Source organism: Ixodes scapularis, unplaced genomic scaffold (genome assembly GCF_016920785.2).
Source record: "Ixodes scapularis isolate PalLabHiFi unplaced genomic scaffold, ASM1692078v2 PGA_scaffold10__122_contigs__length_95168666, whole genome shotgun sequence".
Lineage (NCBI taxonomy): Eukaryota > Metazoa > Arthropoda > Arachnida > Ixodida > Ixodidae > Ixodes > Ixodes scapularis.
In genome coordinates, this window is record NW_024609836.1 from 15,142,856 (window position 1) to 15,157,789 (window position 14,934).

The 14,934-nt window shown below is 44.7% G+C and overlaps 1 protein-coding gene across 1 annotated transcript; it reads right to left on the reverse strand.

Annotated features, from left to right (window-relative positions):
* Nucleotides 1-254: 254 nt before the first annotated feature.
* On the reverse strand, nucleotides 255-2,441 carry LOC121834735. Its single transcript, XM_042288490.1, has 3 exons — nucleotides 2,428-2,441; nucleotides 473-1,807; nucleotides 255-359 (listed from the first exon to the last, which is right to left on the reverse strand). Exons 1-3 carry the CDS (start codon nucleotides 2,428-2,430, stop codon nucleotides 255-257), a joined length of 1,443 nt encoding a protein of 480 aa, XP_042144424.1. The 5' UTR covers nucleotides 2,431-2,441.
* Between the last annotated feature and the right edge of the window lie 12,493 nt (nucleotides 2,442-14,934).

Consider the following 14,934-nt stretch of genomic DNA (forward strand, 5'->3'; position numbering starts at 1 on the left):
TTAGGGGAAGCGTGACTGAGAGTACATCGTAGAGAGCTACGGTTGCAATTACAAATTCGGCATCCAGGATTGAGATAAGCAGTGATCTTGCCTTGGCAGCCGAGCTTGGTTCTCGCCATTGCGAAACCGTTTCCAACGCCTTTGCGATGCTTCCCAGGCTCTCTCTAAACTGCAAAACAGCGTCGTGACGTTCGACCCAACGTGTGTCGCATAACTTGGTCAGCTGTTTGCCAAGCTGGAGTTTCAAAACGGCGTTACGCTTGGGCGAGGCCGTAAAAAACGCAATGACTTCCCGCATTGTCCCGGTGGTGTTTCGGACACTTTGCACAGTTGATGTTTTGGATATAGAAAGGTTCAAGCTGTGGTTGAAGCAGGGGCATCGAACTGCATGCACGGCTACTTTTTGGATTTCCTGAATGGCACCGCAGAGCTCGGAAGTCATTACTGAGCATCCGTCTGTTGCAATGCCTACACAGCCTTTGGGGTTGAGAGACAATGACCTCAGTAGACTTAGCACGATTTTTCCGAGCTTGGTACCAGTCAGTGTTGGCTCCAGTGCGTCGTCTTCGTCTTGCTCTTCCTCGTCGGACCCGCTGTCCGACATGGACGAATTCCGATTCTGATTTGAATCTTGAGGCTGGAGTTCTCGAGGATCTAAGAAACCCACAAAATCTTCTCTGATCTTTAAATCATGTTCATACCTCAAAACAAGAGATAGCTGAGACTTGTGAGCCACGTCGGTTGTATCGTCGAACATAATGCCATAATATTTGCTCTGCCGAACTCGTGCCAAGATCACGGACAGAACTTCGTCTCCGCAACATTCAATAAGGGCATTTTGAGTTGTTTTGCTTGTGAACATCTTCCTTCCTGTGGCTGTGGAGAGATGTTTTTCGAGGGCATGGTCACCACATTTCACTCTGAAGCGCAGCAGCTCCTTGAAGTTTCCTCCATTCTCTGAACTGTCATTGCCGTTCTTCCCAGTGACCACTGGGCCGTCATCCCGATGTCCACGGAAGGCAATATTCTGCCGGGCCAAGAACACAACGTTGTCGACAATCGAGACAAGCCGCGCGCGGTTTTCAGACACCTGCCGCATTCGCTGTGTATCGATCTGGTTTGCCACGACCCTTGCTGGGTCGCGACAAGCTTTCAGAAAAGCCTTGCCCGCTTCCACTGCTTCGATGTGATATCTAGCTTTGGAATGGGTTTCCAAAGCTCCATCTTTCCCCAGAAGCTTCGCGAATTTTTTCAAAGGCTCCGTTACAAGAGCCTGAAGGGCAACTGTCTTGTGTTTACCCCCAATGTGCCCGGTGGCAAAAAGAGGACAAAATTTGCAGAACAAACCTGCCTTGGCATCCGAGACAACCAGCCAAGGATATTTCAGCAGGTGGTCACTTCTGACGTACCTCCGTTCGACTGTCTGTCCCTTGTTGTGTTCGGAGAAAGGGAAGGAGTAACCTTGAGGTGGCATCCAATGGTGTTCGAGTAAGCCAACCACGGTGTGGTCGTCTGGCCTCGCCCCAACGAAGTTGCCAATGTCATATTGCAAACCAAAGTCAGCCGCTGGATTCCGAACTGTGTGGACGGCTGGATCTAGTGGGGTAGTTCCGTCAGAATTCTTGACCATGGGCGACGGGAGAGCCTCAATCTTGAGTTGTTCATCCACGCCATCAGACTTCAAAGTGAGCTTCGAGTCGTTGCTTGCAATGTCTGCCTCAGTGATAATCTTTTTGGGCACAGCTTGGAAGAAGTTATGCAGAGTGGTACTTTTCCGCTTGGACGACTTTGGTGGACCATCTTCACTCTATGTAAAAACAACTTGTTTTACTAAACAGATAGAACTCATTCATAAGTGACGTAATTTATAAATACCACGAGTGACTGAATCAGCACTAATTACCAATATCAGCTGTGCGATCTTATGCGTCTCAAGCCGAAGTGTAAATAGAACGTGAAAGTAGTAAAGGCTGCGTACACAAATACAAAGAAAATCTATTAGAAAAAATAGCTCAATATAACATACCAAGTCCCAAACGCTGGTTGGCTGGGGGTTCTTAAAACCATCAGTGTCTTTCCACGCCACGAAAGGATTTAGTGAGCGAATTTCGCATAAATATTTTGATTATCCATCGACCGAAAGAAACGCCGCACACAGTCTATGACTAATTTTTATGCATAGAAAGAGGAGGAAACAATTAATGTCTGCAGCGCGACGTTTTCGTTATGTCGCTGCGGATGGTGGAAAAGAAACGAACAGTCCACACGTTTCATTTAGCTTTTTTTTTTCCTTACTACCTATGTCAATTACTTTTCCGGCATGGGTCACGGCTACCAACCACCTCATACGCGAGCGAAGTGCAGAAAATGCCTCGTTATGATTTGTCGAAAGAGCAACGTCATTTTACGGCCTAAAGTGCAACTCACCATTGTAGCGGCTGCAGAACTCGACTCCCGGTTACTTCATCCGCCTTGGGCTCACTTTGTCTCTGGAGGTCAACAGCACTTTCTCGCTACCGGCCGAATCACTGTTTTGCCCAGGAGTGAACGTGTGAACGACAGGTCGAAAGCGCCGCCACTAAGCTCGAACGTGCGCGTCACCACGTCTTCCATGTCAATCGTCACTGAAAAACAGCGATCCGCGACGGAGAAGGGATGAATGGTGCAACACGGTAAAGAAGTCCACGTTTGGTTTCCCTCGCGGATCTTGGAGCTGCACTGTTCTCGGCGCTCTAAACTACCCAACTGACTCCCCTTCAAAGTAGCCTGACCGACCGTTCCTAACTTGTGAAACGTGAGCGCTGGCGTTCCCGAGTTACCTTCGCTCAGGCCCGGCGGCGCATCACTCAGAGCCCACACACGCACGCGTGTACAATGTGGTGACCTACGTTGCTGACCGCTCGAGAGAACTCGCCCTGCCTCGTGGCCTTGCTGCGCTCCTCCCGCTTCGGGAGAACGTAGCCGAGGAGAGGGGAATGCCCGTCGCCTAAGACGGGAAGCGAAAATGAACCAGTTGAGCTTTGGTATGCGCGCTCTCTTTGTATTTCTTGTTGACCTCGCTATCGCCATCTCAACAACACCTTGTTATGACCCGTCCCACCTCCATGTGTGTGTGAGTGCGTGGGAAGGTCATCGAAGCATTTTCCCAGTCGTTAAGACCACTTTGGGGGAAGGTTTCGCCCAGGCTTAGCCGAACGCTCGGGGCCTTGCCAGTCTGGCTGGCGTCAGTCGCTTCCGGGGAAGCGCCGCTCAAGGACTCCTCTCCCTCACGTCACGTGTCAACCCTTCGGACTTCTACCTGCGGCTGGCGCCGAGGCGGCGGAACGCGACAATGTGTGTTCCGTGCTTTCCCGATTCTTATCCGCCACGGTGGCGGGAGGGGAGATTAAACGGAGCCGGCTGTCTGCGGGGAAACAATCCAGGGAGCGTCCAGCAGCCAATTGAAGACCTTGGAGATGTTTCCCATCCCCATTCGCAGGATTCCAAAGTGGGGGGATAATCGTCGTCTTCAGGTCCGATTGTTCGGGAGATGGTCGTCTTCGATCACATATTTTGCTATGAAGTGAGAAAGGCTGGACGCCAGCGAGATGACCATGCTACCCGAGAGACATGGCTGGGCGTCGACACCGAACAACCTCCCCTCCACCCCTTTATCCGAGTCTTGCGGTAATAGTGGACTTTTCCCGCCTCTCTTCGCCTTTCAACCAGTGGTGCCAATTCAGCGGCACAGGATGGCTCTACAGAGGGACGGAGGGAGGAGGGAGCCTCGATACCAAAGCCGCCGCCTTCGTACAGGGTGGAGAGACGCTTTGGACGAGCCCGCGCCGCAAAGCTGCTATCTTAGGTTCTGAACTTTGAACAAACACCGCTTTCCCTTCGCCGGTACATTTCGCGTCTGGTAAACTTGTCCACTCCTGTCTCTCCATTTTTTTTATTAAATAACAAAGACGTTGCCAAGGAAAAACAGAAGGCCGAATCTACTGTCCTGCGTCGGTAGCACAGATCTAGTTTGCTGACCAAATAATCGCTACTTGACCAAAACCAAATACTAAAAAAAAAAAAAAAAAATTCAGAATTGTCTTGGGGGGGGCGGCCGCCCCCCCCGCCCCCCCCCTAAATCCGCCCCTGCGAAATACGCGGTATTGCATTTCTTGCAGGTATGGAGAGGAAAGGCGATCAAATTTCGCGAAAATGATTCTTTTCTTTTTTGAAAATTCAATTTCTAAGAACTTTACCCATCATAATGAGACACAATGTGCACGGCATCACGCGGCTTGGAATATGCATGTGCCGGCACTTGCCACGCAACAGTGTCTGGGATAAGTTGATACGACATACGCGGTATTGCATTTCTTGCAGGTATGGAGAGGAAAGGCGATCAAATTTCGGGAAAATGATTCTTTTCTTTTTTGGAATTAAATTTCCAAGAACTTTACCCATCATAATGAGACACAATGTGCACGGCATCACGCGGCTTGGAATATGCATGTGCCGTGCACTTGCCACGCAACAGTGTCTGGGATAAGGTGATACGAAATACGCGGTATTGCATTTCTTGCAGGTATGGTGAGGAAAGGCGATCAAATTTCGCGAAAATGATTCTTTTCTTTTTTGGAATTAAATTTCCAAGACCTTTACCCATCATAATGAGACACAATGTGCACGGCATCACGCGGCTTGGAATATGCATGTGCCGGCACTTGCCACGCAACAGTGTCTGGGATAAGTTGATACGACATACGCGGTATTGCATTTCTTGCAGGTATGGAGAGGAAAGGCGATCAAATTTCGGGAAAATGATTCTTTTCTTTTTTGGAATTAAATTTCCAAGAACTTTACCCATCATAATGAGACACAATGTGCACGGCATCACGCGGCTTGGAATATGCATGTGCCGTGCACTTGCCACGCAACAGTGTCTGGGATAAGGTGATACGAAATACGCGGTATTGCATTTCTTGCAGGTATGGAGAGGAAAGGCGATCAAATTTCGCGAAAATGATTCTTTTCTTTTTTGAAAATTCAATTTCTAAGAACTTTACCCATCATAATGAGACACAATGTGCACGGCATCACGCGGCTTGGAATATGCATGTGCCGGCACTTGCCACGCAACAGTGTCTGGGATAAGTTGATACGACATACGCGGTATTGCATTTCTTGCAGGTATGGAGAGGAAAGGCGATCAAATTTCGGGAAAATGATTCTTTTCTTTTTTGGAATTAAATTTCCAAGAACTTTACCCATCATAATGAGACACAATGTGCACGGCATCACGCGGCTTGGAATATGCATGATCCGTGCCCTTGCCACGCAACAGTGTCTGGGATAAGGTGATACGACATACGCGGTATTGCATTTCTTGCAGGTATGGAGAGGAAAGGCGATCAAATTTCGGGAAAATGATTCTTTTCTTTTTTGAAAATTCAATTTCTAAGAACTTTACCCATCATAATGAGACACAATGTGCACGGCATCACGCGGCTTGGAATATGCATGATCCGTGCACTTGCCACGCAACAGTGTCTGGGATAAGGTGATACGAAATACGCGGTATTGCATTTCTTGCAGGTATGGAGAGGAAAGGCGATCAAATTTCGCGAAAATGATTCTTTTCTTTTTTGAAAATTCAATTTCCAAGAACTTTACCCATCATAATGAGACACAATGTGCACGGCATCACGCGGCTTGGAATATGCATGTGCCGGCACTTGCCACGCAACAGTGTCTGGGATAAGTTGATACGACATACGCGGTATTGCATTTCTTGCAGGTATGGAGAGGAAAGGCGATCAAATTTCGGGAAAATGATTCTTTTCTTTTTTGGAATTAAATTTCCAAGAACTTTACCCATCATAATGAGACACAATGTGCACGGCATCACGCGGCTTGGAATATGCATGTGCCGTGCACTTGCCACGCAACAGTGTCTGGGATAAGGTGATACGAAATACGCGGTATTGCATTTCTTGCAGGTATGGTGAGGAAAGGCGATCAAATTTCGCGAAAATGATTCTTTTCTTTTTTGGAATTAAATTTCCAAGAACTTTACCCATCATAATGAGACACAATGTGCACGGCATCACGCGGCTTGGAATATGCATGTGCCGGCACTTGCCACGCAACAGTGTCTGGGATAAGTTGATACGACATACGCGGTATTGCATTTCTTGCAGGTATGGAGAGGAAAGGCGATCAAATTTCGGGAAAATGATTCTTTTCTTTTTTGGAATTAAATTTCCAAGAACTTTACCCATCATAATGAGACACAATGTGCACGGCATCACGCGGCTTGGAATATGCATGTGCCGTGCACTTGCCACGCAACAGTGTCTGGGATAAGGTGATACGAAATACGCGGTATTGCATTTCTTGCAGGTATGGAGAGGAAAGGCGATCAAATTTCGCGAAAATGATTATTTTCTTTTTTGAAAATTCAATTTCTAAGAACTTTACCCATCATAATGAGACACAATGTGCACGGCATCACGCGGCTTGGAATATGCATGTGCCGTGCACTTGCCACGCAACAGTGTCTGGGATAAGGTGATACGAAATACGCGGTATTCCATTTCTTGCAGGTATGGAGAGGAAAGGCGATCAAATTTCGGGAAAATGATTCTTTTCTTTTTTGGAATTAAATTTCTAAGTACTTTACCCATCATAATGAGACACAATGTGCACGGCATCACGCGGCTTGGAATATGCATGATCCGTGCCCTTGCCACGCAACAGTGTCTGGGATAAGGTGATACGACATACGCGGTATTGCATTTCTTGCACGTATGGAGGGGAAATGTAAACAAATTTCGCGAAAATGATTCTTTTTTTTTTTTGAAAATTAAATTTCTAAGAACTTTACCCATTATAATGAGACATAATGTGCACGGCATCACGCGGCTTGGAATATGCATGTGCCGGCACTTGCCACGCAACAGTGTCTGGGATAAGGTGATACGGCATACGCGGTATTGCATTTCTTGCATGTATGGAGGGGAAAGGCAATCAAATTTCGCGAAAATGATTCTTTTCTTTTTTGAAAATTCGATTTCTAAGAACTTTACCCATTATAATGAGACATAATGTGCACGGCATCACGCGGCTTGGAATATGCATGTGCCGTGCACTTGCCACGCAACAGTGTCTGGGATAAGGTGATACGAAATACGCGGTATTGCATTTCTTGCATGTATGGAGGGGAAAGACGATCAAATTTCGCGAAAATGGTTATTTTCTTTTATTGGAATTCAATTTTTAAGAACTTTACCCTTCATAATGAGACACAATGTGCACGGCATCACGCGGCTTGGAATATGCATGTGCCGTGCACTTGACACGCAACGGTGTCTGGGATAAGGTGATACGAAATACGCGGTATTGCATTTCTTGCACGTATGGAGGGGAAATGTAATCAAATTTCGCGAAAATGATTCTTTTTTTTTTGAAAATTCAATTTCTAAGAACTTTACCCATCATAATGAGACATAATGTGCACGGAATCACGTGGCTTGGAATATGCATGTGCCGTGCACTTGCCACGCAACGGTGTCTGGGATAAGGTGATACGAAATACGCGGTATTGCATTTCTTGCACGTATGGAGGGGAAATGTAATCAAATTTCGCGAAAATGATTCTTTTTTTTTTTTTTTGAAAATTCAATTTCTAAGAACTTTACCCTTCATAATGAGACACAATGTGCACGGCATCACGCGGCTTGGAATATGCATGTGCCGTGCACTTGACACGCAACGGTGTCTGGGATAAGGTGATACGAAATACGCGGTATTGCATTTCTTGCAGGTATGGAGAGGAAAGGCGATCAAATTTCGGGAAAATGATTCTTTTCTTTTTTGGAATTAAATTTCCAAGAACTTTACCCATCATAATGAGACACAATTTTCACGGCATCACGCGGCTTGGAATATGCATGTGCCGTGCACTTGCCACGCAACAGTGTCTGGGATAAGGTGATACGAAATACGCGGTATTGCATTTCTTGCAGGTATGGTGAGGAAAGGCGATCAAATTTCGGGAAAATGATTCTTTTCTTTTTTGGAATTAAATTTCCAAGAACTTTACCCATCATAATGAGACACAATGTGCACGGCATCACGCGGCTTGGAATATGCATGTGCCGTGCACTTGCCACGCAACAGTGTCTGGGATAAGGTGATACGAAATACGCGGTATTGCATTTCTTGCAGGTATGGAGAGGAAAGGCGATCAAATTTCGCGAAAATGATTCTTTTCTTTTTTGAAAATTCAATTTCTAAGAACTTTACCCATCATAATGAGACACAATGTGCACGGCATCACGCGGCTTGGAATATGCATGTGCCGGCACTTGCCACGCAACAGTGTCTGGGATAAGTTGATACGACATACGCGGTATTGCATTTCTTGCAGGTATGGAGAGGAAAGGCGATCAAATTTCGGGAAAATGATTCTTTTCTTTTTTGGAATTAAATTTCCAAGAACTTTACCCATCATAATGAGACACAATGTGCACGGCATCACGCGGCTTGGAATATGCATGATCCGTGCCCTTGCCACGCAACAGTGTCTGGGATAAGGTGATACGACATACGCGGTATTGCATTTCTTGCAGGTATGGAGAGGAAAGGCGATCAAATTTCGGGAAAATGATTCTTTTCTTTTTTGAAAATTCAATTTCTAAGAACTTTACCCATCATAATGAGACACAATGTGCACGGCATCACGCGGCTTTGAATATGCATGATCCGTGCACTTGCCACGCAACAGTGTCTGGGATAAGGTGATACGAAATACGCGGTATTGCATTTCTTGCAGGTATGGAGAGGAAAGGCGATCAAATTTCGCGATAATGATTCTTTTCTTTTTTGAAAATTCAATTTCTAAGAACTTTACCCATCATAATGAGACACAATGTGCACGGCATCACGCGGCTTGGAATATGCATGTGCCGGCACTTGCCACGCAACAGTGTCTGGGATAAGTTGATACGACATACGCGGTATTGCATTTCTTGCAGGTATGGAGAGGAAAGGCGATCAAATTTCGGGAAAATGATTCTTTTCTTTTTTGGAATTAAATTTCCAAGAACTTTACCCATCATAATGAGACACAATGTGCACGGCATCACGCGGCTTGGAATATGCATGTGCCGTGCACTTGCCACGCAACAGTGTCTGGGATAAGGTGATACGAAATACGCGGTATTGCATTTCTTGCAGGTATGGTGAGGAAAGGCGATCAAATTTCGCGAAAATGATTCTTTTCTTTTTTGGAATTAAATTTCCAAGAACTTTACCCATCATAATGAGACACAATGTGCACGGCATCACGCGGCTTGGAATATGCATGTGCCGGCACTTGCCACGCAACAGTGTCTGGGATAAGTTGATACGACATACGCGGTATTGCATTTCTTGCAGGTATGGAGAGGAAAGGCGATCAAATTTCGGGAAAATGATTCTTTTCTTTTTTGGAATTAAATTTCCAAGAACTTTACCCATCATAATGAGACACAATGTGCACGGCATCACGCGGCTTGGAATATGCATGTGCCGTGCGCTTGCCACGCAACAGTGTCTGGGATAAGGTGATACGAAATACGCGGTATTGCATTTCTTGCAGGTATGGAGAGGAAAGGCGATCAAATTTCGCGAAAATGATTCTTTTCTTTTTTGAAAATTCAATTTCTAAGAACTTTACCCATCATAATGAGACACAATGTGCACGGCATCACGCGGCTTGGAATATGCATGTGCCGGCACTTGCCACGCAACAGTGTCTGGGATAAGTTGATACGACATACGCGGTATTGCATTTCTTGCAGGTATGGAGAGGAAAGGCGATCAAATTTCGGGAAAATGATTCTTTTCTTTTTTGGAATTAAATTTCCAAGAACTTTACCCATCATAATGAGACACAATGTGCACGGCATCACGCGGCTTGGAATATGCATGATCCGTGCCCTTGCCACGCAACAGTGTCTGGGATAAGGTGATACGACATACGCGGTATTGCATTTCTTGCAGGTATGGAGAGGAAAGGCGATCAAATTTCGGGAAAATTATTCTTTTCTTTTTTGAAAATTCAATTTCTAAGAACTTTACCCATCATAATGAGACACAATGTGCACGGCATCACGCGGCTTGGAATATGCATGATCCGTGCACTTGCCACGCAACAGTGTCTGGGATAAGGTGATACGAAATAAGCGGTATTGCATTTCTTGCAGGTATAGAGAGGAAAGGCGATCAAATTTCGCGAAAATGATTCTTTTCTTTTTTGAAAATTCAATTTCCAAGAACTTTACCCATCATAATGAGACACAATGTGCACGGCATCACGCGGCTTGGAATATGCATGTGCCGGCACTTGCCACGCAACAGTGTCTGGGATAAGTTGATACGACATACGCGGTATTGCATTTCTTGCAGGTATGGAGAGGAAAGGCGATCAAATTTCGGGAAAATGATTCTTTTCTTTTTTGGAATTAAATTTCCAAGAACTTTACCCATCATAATGAGACACAATGTGCACGGCATCACGCGGCTTGGAATATGCATGTGCCGTGCACTTGCCACGCAACAGTGTCTGGGATAAGGTGATACGAAATACGCGGTATTGCATTTCTTGCAGGTATGGTGAGGAAAGGCGATCAAATTTCGCGAAAATGATTCTTTTCTTTTTTGGAATTAAATTTCCAAGAACTTTACCCATCATAATGAGACACAATGTGCACGGCATCACGCGGCTTGGAATATGCATGTGCCGGCACTTGCCACGCAACAGTGTCTGGGATAAGTTGATACGACATACGCGGTATTGCATTTCTTGCAGGTATGGAGAGGAAAGGCGATCAAATTTCGGGAAAATGATTCTTTTCTTTTTTGGAATTAAATTTCCAAGAACTTTACCCATCATAATGAGACACAATGTGCACGGCATCACGCGGCTTGGAATATGCATGATCCGTGCCCTTGCCACGCAACAGTGTCTGGGATAAGGTGATACGACATACGCGGTATTGCATTTCTTGCAGGTATGGAGAGGAAAGGCGATCAAATTTCGGGAAAATGATTCTTTTCTTTTTTGGAATTAAATTTCCAAGAACTTTACCCATCATAATGAGACACAATGTGCACGGCATCACGCGGCTTGGAATATGCATGATCCGTGCACTTGCCACGCAACAGTGTCTGGGATAAGGTGATACGAAATACGCGGTATTGCATTTCTTGCAGGTATGGAGAGGAAAGGCGATCAAATTTCGCGAAAATGATTCTTTTCTTTTTTGAAAATTCAATTTCTAAGAACTTTACCCATCATAATGAGACACAATGTGCACGGCATCACGCGGCTTGGAATATGCATGTGCCGTGCACTTGCCACGCAACAGTGTCTGGGATAAGGTGATACGAAATACGCGGTATTCCATTTCTTGCAGGTATGAAGAGGAAAGGCGATCAAATTTCGGGAAAATGATTCTTTTCTTTTTTGGAATTAAATTTCTAAGTACTTTACCCATCATAATGAGACACAATGTGCACGGCATCACGCGGCTTGGAATATGCATGATCCGTGCCCTTGCCACGCAACAGTGTCTGGGATAAGGTGATACGACATACGCGGTATTGCATTTCTTGCACGTATGGAGGGGAAATGTAATCAAATTTCGCGAAAATGATTCTTTTTTTTTTGAAAATTAAATTTCTAAGAACTTTACCCATTATAATGAGACATAATGTGCACGGCATCACGCGGCTTGGAATATGCATGTGCCGGCACTTGCCACGCAACAGTGTCTGGGATAAGGTGATACGGCATACGCGGTATTGCATTTCTTGCATGTATGGAGGGGAAAGGCAATCAAATTTCGCGAAAATGATTCTTTTCTTTTTTGAAAATTCGATTTCTAAGAACTTTACCCATTATAATGAGACATAATGTGCACGGCATCACGCGGCTTGGAATATGCATGTGCCGTGCACTTGCCACGCAACAGTGTCTGGGATAAGGTGATACGAAATACGCGGTATTGCATTTCTTGCATGTATGGAGGGGAAAGGCGATCAAATTTCGCGAAAATGGTTATTTTCTTTTATTGGAATTCAATTTTTAAGAACTTTACCCTTCATAATGAGACACAATGTGCACGGCATCACGCGGCTTGGAATATGCATGTGCCGTGCACTTGACACGCAACGGTGTCTGGGATAAGGTGATACGAAATACGCGGTATTGCATTTCTTGCACGTATGGAGGGGAAATGTAATCAAATTTCGCGAAAATGATTCTTTTTTTTTTTGAAAATTCAATTTCTAAGAACTTTACCCATCATAATGAGACATAATGTGCACGGCATCACGTGGCTTGTAATATGCATGTGCCGTGCACTTGCCACGCAACGGTGTCTGGGATAAGGTGATACAAAATACGCGGTATTGCATTTCTTGCACGTATGGAGGGGAAATGTAATCAAATTTCGCGAAAATGATTCTTTTTTTTTTGAAAAATCAATTTCTAAGAACTTTACCCATTATAATGAGACATAATGTGCACGGCATCACGTGGCTTGGAATATGCATGTGCCGTGCACTTGCCACGCAACGGTGTCTGGGATAAGGTGATACGAAATACGCGGTATTGCATTTCTTGCACGTAGAGGGGAAATGTAATCAAATTTCGCGAAAATGATTCTTTTTTTTTTTTTTGAAAATTCAATTTCTAAGAACTTTACCCATCATAATGAGACATAATGTGCACGGCATTACGCGGCTTGGAATATGCATGTGCCGTGCACATGCCACGCAACAGTTCCTGGGATAAGGTGATACGAAGTACGCGCTTTTGCATTTCTTGCACGTATGGAGGGGAAGGCAACCAAATTTCGCAAAAATGATTCTTTTCTTTCATTGGAATTTAATTTCTGAGAACTTTACCCATCGTAATGAGACGTAATGTGCACGGCATTACGCGGCTTGGAATATGCATGTGCCGTGCACTTGCCACGCAACAGTGTCTGGGATAAGGTGATACGAAATACGCGGTATTGTATTTCTTGCACGCATGGAGGGGAAATGTAATCGAATTTCGCGAAAATGATTCTTTTTTTTTTTTTTGAAAATTCAATTTCTAAGAACTTTACCCATCATAGTGAGACATAATGTGCACGGCATCACGCGGCTTGGAATATGCATGTGCCGTGCACTTGCCACGCATCAGTGTCTGGGATAAGGTGATACGACATACGCGGTATTGCATTTCTTGCACGTATGGAGGGGAAATGTAATCAAATTTCGCGAAAATGATTCTTTTTTTTTTTAATTCAATTTCTAAGAACTTTACCCATCATAATGAGACATAATGTGCACGGCATTACGCGGCTTGGAATATGCATGTGCCGTGCACATGCCACGCAACAGTGTTTGGGATAAGGTGATACGAAATACGCGCTTTTGCATTTCTTGCACGTATGGAGGGCAAGGCGACCAAATTTTGCAAAAATTATTCTTTTCTTTTATTGGAATTTAATTTCTGAGAACTATTACCCATCGTAATGAGACGTAATGTGCACGGCATTACGCGGCTTGGAATATGCATGTGCCGTGCACATGCCACGCAACAGTTCCTGGGATAAGGTGATACCAAATACGCGCTATTGCATTTCTTGCACGTATGGAGGGGAAAGGCGATCAAATTTCGCAAAAATGATTCTTTTCTTTTTTTCCCTATTGAAAAATCCACCAGCCCGGGTCTGGTGTGTTTCTGACGTTTACATCAGAGCGGAAATTCAGACACGGGTCTTGGCGTGTTCTGTTATCCTGGTCTGTTCTAGTGTCCTGACTTGTTCTAGTATCCTGATGTGTTCTAGTTTCTTGACGTGTTCTAGCGTCTTGGCGTGTTCTGATGTGATCCGGCCGACCTAGTGTCTTCTGGGGTGACCTGGTCATGCATGCACAATATAATTTAGATGCAGAAAGGACTGCTGACGACAACAACTAGCAAATTGTGCAAAAAGACTGCTAATTTTTTGCAGGTTTAGGTGTTCATTCTGCCATGAAACAAAACTACAAAGACTAAGAGAATGGAACTTACTATTTTATTTTTTTCCCAACATGCACCACTCGCAAACATTCTCATGCAGACTGGGCTGCCCATGGCTCTTTTCTTACATGCCCCTTTTGCCAGCTCATCTGGATGGCTAAGATGATGGCTTCGGCAAGTCGGTATTGTGTGATAAAACCTGCAGTGCATAAAAAGAAATACACGAGCAGTTATTCATAAAAAAACCTTTAAAATATTAAAATCACAAATACAACAGTAAACAAGATGTTATGTCGTGTCGAGCCTGATAATCAGTCAATTTATCACTCGGCCCGCCCTCCCACGTTCTATCTGATTTCGCCTACCTGTGGGTAACATAATACAGTCAAACCTGACTATATCAAACTCTCAAAAAACCGTCTACCACTTTGATATAGCGGGCAATTCTCTATAGAAGTTTTAATGAATTTGACAACGAACAAGCACGCCACATTTAAAAAAGTTGTTCACGCTCGAAGGGGCATCTGTACATCATGAGGGACGCCGACTGCAGTTATATAGTGGCCGCTTCTTCGTTTACCGGCTCACCCTCTCCCCCCACAAGACTTTTTTTTTACTCCTGGGCGGCCGACGCGGCTGTTCAAAAGAAAAAAAAGCTAGCTTTCTCTGCAAGCTGCCTCTCCCCCAAGGATGATTCTCATGCTGGGGAAAAGCCAGCTTGCAGAGCTAAACAGCGCTCTTTGCAGATCGGTCCACAAGGAGACGCTGCAATTTTCGTTCGATGTAATTGCATTTTTAGCTATGCATTTTTATTGCAGCTATCAGTCCATTTACAAATAGTTTAAGGGCACAAAGTAAGTCCTATACTCCCCATGCATTTGAGGCCATGTTGAGGA

What these genes read in the sequence shown, in the direction of transcription:
- LOC121834735 (XM_042288490.1), bottom strand. An exon ending in CTCTCAACCCCAAAGGCTGT is followed by an intron (nt 360 to 472) that starts GTAGGCATTGCA and finishes CTTCAACCACAG; the next exon opens with CTTGAACCTTTCTATATCCA.